This window comes from Canis lupus, chromosome 6 (assembly GCF_048164855.1).
Source record: "Canis lupus baileyi chromosome 6, mCanLup2.hap1, whole genome shotgun sequence".
NCBI classification, from domain to species: domain Eukaryota; kingdom Metazoa; phylum Chordata; class Mammalia; order Carnivora; family Canidae; genus Canis; species Canis lupus.
In genome coordinates, this window is record NC_132843.1 from 20688147 (window position 1) to 20695578 (window position 7432).

At 47.7% G+C, this 7432-nt stretch overlaps 1 protein-coding gene across 1 annotated transcript in view; it reads right to left on the minus strand.

Annotated features, from left to right (window-relative positions):
- Nucleotides 1–6782, minus strand: part of CDH2 (cadherin 2) — a 213434-nt gene extending 206652 nt beyond the window's left edge. Inside the window, exon 1 of the mRNA XM_072829115.1 lies at nt 6498–6782. Coding sequence (XP_072685216.1) covers nt 6498–6557 — 60 coding nt within the window. The 5' untranslated portion in view covers nt 6558–6782. The remainder of the gene's footprint in view (nt 1–6497) is intronic.
- Between the last annotated feature and the right edge of the window lie 650 nt (nt 6783–7432).

Sequence of the window (7432 nt, forward strand, 5' to 3'; positions counted from 1 at the left end):
ACAGATGAAAAATTAAATATTCAGTCAAAAAAATGTAAGAAATATCACAATGGTTTAACCAACTAATATAATCTCTTAGGCACAAATAACTCAGCACAGTGTAGTCATTTTAATATACAACATGGAAACTAATCTATTATTTAACTACCCATTAGCCAATCTTCTTTAGACCTACTTGTAGCTCAGCCTACTATAGGTTGTCCTCAACACAACTTTAGGATGTTCTGTTAGTTTAGGCCATCTTCATCCTATTTGTATATTGTTTGATTTTCTATTCTTTCATTACAGCTTCCACTGTGGTCTTTGTCCAATTCTTCCTCATTCAGAAGCCTTGAAATCCCACTGATCATTTTTGCTGTCCTTTGAAGCACTTGTAGGTACATGGCTATGGCATGAAAATTGGGTGGTTTAACAACCATTTTCTTGACCTGGAAATAGAACTAAAATGCTTTATTCCACTCAATAAGGGCTCTCATATCTGACTGCATATTATACATAATTTACTAAATCAACTCCTACTAAGGACATTCAGAGTTCAACTAATCCAACCCTTTGTAATTATAAACAATACTTCCAACACATACCCTTATATATGTATATATGTATGTATAAATCACATGTACAACATGAATACAGACATCTGTAGAAAAATAACTCGCTAATCAATGGGCTATATTTTTAGTGCTGACCCACATCATTCAATTCAAAGGTTCTCAAGGAAGCTATGTTCTTTCAAAGAAACATGAAAGTATAAAAGGAATAAAAGGAATAATTTTTATTCTTAGTAGTACCACATTCCTCTTCCTTTAGGTCAAACCCAAAAAATAATTTACTTTTAGTGGTAAAAGCAGCATAGCCAATGGGAAAAAAAATATTTTTAGAAGTCAAGCATATAAAAAATACAGACTACTTTTAACCTATCATATATATAATAAACTCTTGTTAATGACCCTCAAAATGATACTCTACCACTCTGAGTATGTGAAAATCTTTGCATTGTAGGTTAAAAATTAAAGTCATTCCAAAGCCTTTGAAAAGGAGTCATTTGGGAGATATTTTTCAGCAGCCCCAAGAGTCACAGAACTGGAAAGTCCCCTAGAGATCTACTAATCCAACCGGACTCAGTATTTTACTATTGAGGAAAATGAGGTCATGAGAGTTTAAGGGCGTAAACTACATCTGCACTAGATTAGAACCCCAGGCTTCCTGCCCTTGACACTAGTTCTTGCCCTTGACACTACCTAACAGCAGCTCATTTGCATAAAATAAAGTTATTACGCCTTTGGTGCCCAAATCACCTTGGACGGCACACACAAAGGTATTAATTAATTACTGATTGACACTTCATGCCAAACTGTGATAAATGTTGCAGAAGACACGTATGTAGATAGCAATCCTGAACATACATGTTGTGTAAACAAGTGCAATCCAGGGGGCCTGGGTATTGCTCTAAGTACAGTGGAAGGTCAGACAAGGAAGTGCAGGAAGTATGAAAGACAGTAACAAGAAATAAGAACTGAAAAGCATTTATTTATAACTCAAATTTTCCTTTTAAAAACTCTGTTGTAACACAGATCTTAATCTTTAAATCCCAATCTTTTAAAAGGTCTCATTAAGCTCTAGAATTCACCTTCTGGCTACTTTAAAGACGTCACTTTATATATGCAGAAGATACGGCTCAAACTAAAACATTTATCTGTACATACCTCTTCCCTGGCATGAATAGGGTTGTTGAATTAAAACGGATCTACATTTAGTTAAATATACAAAGACTAGCATCTGCTCAAATTAACTGATATAATTTGCTAAAAAATTAAAACAAAAATAAGTTTTTGGTAGGAAAAGACAGAAATGGGAAGCATAATGATTTGTTGATACAAATTATATGTCAACTCAGTTGAAATAGTTCTTAACACAACTTGAAAATGCTTAGGTCCTTTTAGAAGGTATACTAATGGCAGATAAGAAATATTCAAATGACAAATTCCAAATTCCAAATCTATCATATTTTTAAAATCGTTGATAAAATTCACCACCAGTCTGTGCAGTGCTTAAACTTGATTACTTTTTGTATTTGAGCCAAAAGAACAAATTTGAATAATGTTAACTTGGGCAAAACGGTAGAGTATATACACAAACACTACATTTCTTAAATAACATCTAGGATTTTTCTTTAAAAATCACTCTTCTAACTTAAGAATATCCCTTTGAAAACAGAATGGGGATCTGAGTTACTTAGGATTTTTTTTTAAGGCACTTTAAAGCAAGATTAACTGTTGCTTTAAGTCTTGACATTTCCCGATTAATAACCCTAAAGCTTAATGAGGCACAACAGATTTAAGAATTGCAAATTTTTAATGAAAAGGGAAATTAAGGACAGTTTGGTGCAATACACAGTCACCAAAATAATCTGCTCCAAGAAGACTTTAGTCCCTATATGTAAAAAAAAAACAGAATCGAAAAAGAATTTCCTCTTTAAATAAAATCTCAGTCTGAACTTTTAGAAGACTGGTCAGAGCTGACTTCCAAGAATGCATGAAAGTCAAAAAGTACAATCTGTATGTAGATTCTGAACTTGCAATTGGGGCCTAAAATTTTATATATGGAGATATTTATAGATATACATATATGAAGATATCTACATAGACTCATAGGTATCGCCATATATGTATATTTTTAAATGTGTCCATAAAATATTTTAGGATGCATGCACAAATTATTATTTTTCAAATCACACCTAGTATATGCTTGCAATGCACCACCATCTATGAGTAATGACCACATGACACAAGATAAGAAAAGGGCAAAGATATGTATAACTATGGCCACTAAGTAGAATAAACTGTGAATATCAACTATGTTCTCTCCTTACTTTCACAGTAAGTTGTTACAAAGACATGAAAATCAAACACTGAAAATAAATGTTTCATACTTAAAATGATTACTGCATCCAAGGTTTCCTACATCGTAAAATAAAGCTTCTTTTCATATGTTTCATGTGTTGAATATTAATCTCTTCAAAACGCATACACCTAACAGGTGAAAACCACATACGGTTTATGCATTTTTTTTTCATACTTCCTCAGGGTCGAAAGCAGGACCTATGTGGTAAGACTAAGAATCCAGGGTATCTACAAACATTAAGGTGATGTCTTTGATGCTTCGTAACCCATACAAAGTGTATTTAAACTAGAACAATGGAATTAGGCAATTAAAATGTGAACTAGAAAAACAAAGCAGGTTTCTAGTCTAGTAATTACTGGGTAGGTAGTAGAAGTGAAATTGGTGGTTTTGTTTTTTTTTTTTTCCTGATAATCTATTGAAGACCTTGAAAGTCATTTATATAATTTAAAAGGAAAGTTTGTCTTAACTTTGTGATATCCTTCGATCCTTGAAATCTAATGCTTAAATTTAACTTTTTTGTTTTTAGTGTAAAGGACAATGCTAATACCATAAGTTAAAATGAAGAGTAATAGAGAAAATCTTAAAGCTGAATATCATAATGTGCAAAATCGACTAGAATTATGTAAATCCAAGTAATAGAACAACCAAACTAATAATCTCCCAAAATTAAAAAAAAAAGTGTTCAAAGCAAAACAAGGAACACTTCAGAGAATACATAAATGCATAAAGTCCTTTTGTATACTTAATTATTTGTCTTAAACTGGTCTGGAAAAAACAAAGTTGCTCTGTATCTATTACTAAAAACCATTCATCCTCTTCCCTAAAACTCTTGTCTTATCTGACCTTAAAAAAAAAAAAAAAAAAAAACTAGACTTGAATAGCAGATGACTGCAGAGGGGCCATTTTCACCTTGCAGATAGATCTGTTATTCTGGTGTGTAAAGCAGGCCATTAGCACAAAGTCATTCCTAATCTCAGTTGTACAATCCACATGGTGCATTTAACCCTAAAACTCACGTTGCATAAACTGCTCTGCTTCCACTCCTAATGACCTTGCAAATCATTCAATGTGATTGCTTAACTTGTACCTAGGAATTAGGAGACTGCCAAACAACTTGATGACAAAGTTAGAATTTCCCCTTTCCTGAGTGTTTACAAAAGTCAGCATAACATCCATCTAGAAGAAAGTGAGAAATATCATAGGATGGTAAAGACAACCGCATTAGTCGACGTTTATAAATGCTATTTTTGTACATGCTTAAAGAAGAAAATGACTTATGAAATTCACACCTGACTTCAAGGCAGATGACTAAGAGAAAATGAGACTGCTCCGGTGGTACCACACTTAGTCCCACGGTATGAATTACCAACAAAGGTCTCCTGTCTTTCCTTCACTGCACAGTATTCAATTAAAACTTACTTTCGGATCAAAAAGTTAGTGAACATACCATCTACTGCTGGCCTCAGACTCTGAACATTTATTAAAAGTTGTTTGCAAATTAGTAAGACCACTCAAAGGCGTTCAAAATTAATGCTTTTAATTTTAAAGAATAAGACTTTATCTCTGACATGTTCTTTGTGTAAAAAGAAAAGGAAAATGTCTGAGGTCCATAGGATTCTTAAGTTCATCTTGCCTTCTCCCTAAACTTCAAACCACTCTAGTACTTTTCTTTTTTTTTTTTTCTTTTCCCTTCTTCCCCTTCAGCCTAGCCCCCTTTAGTAAGTCCTATTTGAAAAGAAGAAACAATAAATGAAGCGGCAGGAGGTGAAAGAATGAGGAGTGCGCACTCCAAGAATAAAGGGCGGTTTTATAACAGGAGATACTTTTGTTAGCAAGTGACTGGCAGGTCTCCTCCCCCAGTCAGAAGAAATTCCATCCACTTCCCAAAACTGCAGAGGCCGAACACGTCCAGTCTCATAGTTCAGAAACCCCAGAGTCAGGAGAGCCGAGGGGGGCGGACTGGCGGGTGGGGGAAGGGGAGAGAGACCAGCGGGAGACGAAAGAACAAAAGGAGAAACCCAAGAAAGCAGAAAAGACGGGGCTCGGGCGGCCGCCGAGTCCGAGGGGCAGCGGGGGAGCGGGGGAGCGGGGGAGAGCGCGAGCCCGAAAGCGGGAGGGCAGGCCCGGGGGAAGAGAGCGCGGGGCCGGGCCGGGCGCGCCGAGCAGCAGCGCACCATGGACAGGGCTCCAGCGGCCTCTGCCCACACCCCTCTAGGGGGCGGCGGAGAAAGCGCGAGAGACCGCGGGCGCCGACCCCCCCGCCCCGCGGCCGGAGCGCGCCAGGCCCTGACCCGTGAAGACCACGGAGGGGGCCGATCAGCACCATCTGTCGCTGCCCGGGCCGCCCCCGGCGCAGCGGCACTTCCGAGCCGCGCCCGCACTTTTCCGAGCTGCCACCCGCTGGCCACCCCCCAGCTGCAAGGGTGCGCGGGGGGGGCCCCTCGGGCGGATTTCCCGGGAGACCCTGACCGGCATGCGGGGGTGCGGTGGGGGGACACGCCCCTCTCCTGCAGCCGCCCTAGAACCCCCGCGCCTGCGGGGGCGGATTCGGGACCCCCGCCCTCCCCCGCCCTGCGCGCCCCGCGCGGCTTCCCGGGACCCAGTGGGCGGCCGGGAGGGGCCTCGGGGCAGCCTCCGGCCGGACGCCGCGCGAAAGTTGGGCGGCCAGCCGGGCTTGGGGGCCGGTGGCGCCGAGGGGCCAGGGAGCCCGCGACCTGCCTGGAGCAGGTGCTTCCAGCCGCGGAGAAGCCTCCTGGTACGAGGCCGTGAAGAGGCTGTCTGGCGCTCTCCGAAGGCGTGAAAAGTGCGGAGGCTCCTCGCGAAGGCGTCCCCGAGGACGCACGCAGGGGACAGGGCGGACGAGGGAGACGAATAACAGCCGAGTAACGGAACTTCGCCCCGGCCGCCGCGAGAAGGGTCTGCGGAGCCAGGGGCGGGGTGCGGAGGCCCCGGCCCGCAGAGAGTCTCCGGGGCAAGGGGACGAGGTTTCCTTCCAGGTGGGACCGACACAGAACACGGGGGGGGGGGGGGGCAAGGGGGCAGGAGAAGAAGGCAACTCGGCTGGGGTAAAGACAATAGGGCAGTGGAGCCCTCGGGCACCGGGAGGCGCGCGGGTGCCGGGGTGGGGTGGGGTGGAGGCACGTCCCGTAACTAAGACACCAGAGTGAGAATTCCTACTGCAAACTCGCGACCCATCCCTGCAGAAATAAACAAAACAAAAAAAAAAAAAAAATTTTTTTTTTTTTTTTTGGAGCAAAGTGCAAAGCGACGGGCGAGAAGCGTAGAAAACTGCAAAACCTGGGAGCTATCCTGCCTCACCCTTCTGCTGCCCGGAGACACCCCCTGCAAGCTCGCCCGGCCCGGAAGCAAGAACAGAGGGGGCCGGCGATCCGTCCCTTCGGGACCCGCCGGCCCGGCCGGCCCTGCCCCTGCGCCCGACCCGAGCCTCGTGCCTGCGCAGCTCCCGGCCGCGCGGTGCGGCACCTCCCTTGCCGGGTGCGCAGCCTGGCCCCGCAGCGGCGCGGGGAACAAAGGGACCCGGCGCCGCCCGCCCCACCCCGCCCGCGGCCCGGCCGGCGGAGGCCGCCGCGTACCTGGAGCAGGGCCGCCAGCAGCGGCAGCAGGGTCCGCGGCGCTCCCACTATCCGGCACATGGAGGCGGAGAGGGGCCGAGCGAGGAGCCGGAGGCGGCGGCGGCGGCGGCGGCGGCGGCGGCAGCGGCAGCACCAACAGCGGCGCGGAGAGACGGCTCCAGGCAGTTTCCACCCCCTTCCCTTCCCCTCCCCACCCCACCCCCTTCACCGCTGCTCTCCGCTCCCCGCCAATGGAGAGCGAGCTGATGACAAATAGCGGGCCGCGGAGTCCGCGGGACTCGCACCAGGAGTAATAAAACAGACCGAGAGATCAAGGAGCTGGGGAGGGGGCGGGGGCGGGGGCGGGGAGGGGGCGGGCGTGCGGTGGGGGTGAGAGGGAGAAAGAGAGAGAAAGAGAGAGCGCGCGTGTGTGGGGGCGGCCGCGGTGGCAGCGCAGGCGGCTGGGCGCCGGCCCTAAGCGCAGCGGAAGCCGGAGGGATGCGGGCGGCGGGGACCTTGGCCGCTGTAGGATGCGGAGGTGGAAGCGGCGCGGCGCGGCTGGGCGCTCCCGGGCAGCTCCGCAACGCGAGGTTTCGGGCTCTCGGCTCGGCTTCCTCCGGGCCCCCTCTCCAGGGCCGCTCTGCTGGACCAGGACGCCGAGGGGAGCGGCGCGGGGAGGGCGCTCCGGGCCGTGCGCGCTGCGCCCACAAAGGGCAGCGGTCCCGCCGCCCCGCGCCTCCGCTGCGTGCGGGCTGACGGCCGCCTCCCGGCTCCCCCTTTCCGGCCCCCCGGGAGAGTTGGGGCTTGTTCTCCGGCCTGGGCCGCGCGGGGGTGAGGCCGGGGGCCGGCGCGGCCGCTACTGCCGCGGCTCCGTCCCGCGCAGCTGCCGCCGCCGCCGCCGCGGCCGCCCCTGCTGCCTGCGCGCCGGCACCCGCCCGCCGCTCCTTGCCCGGCGC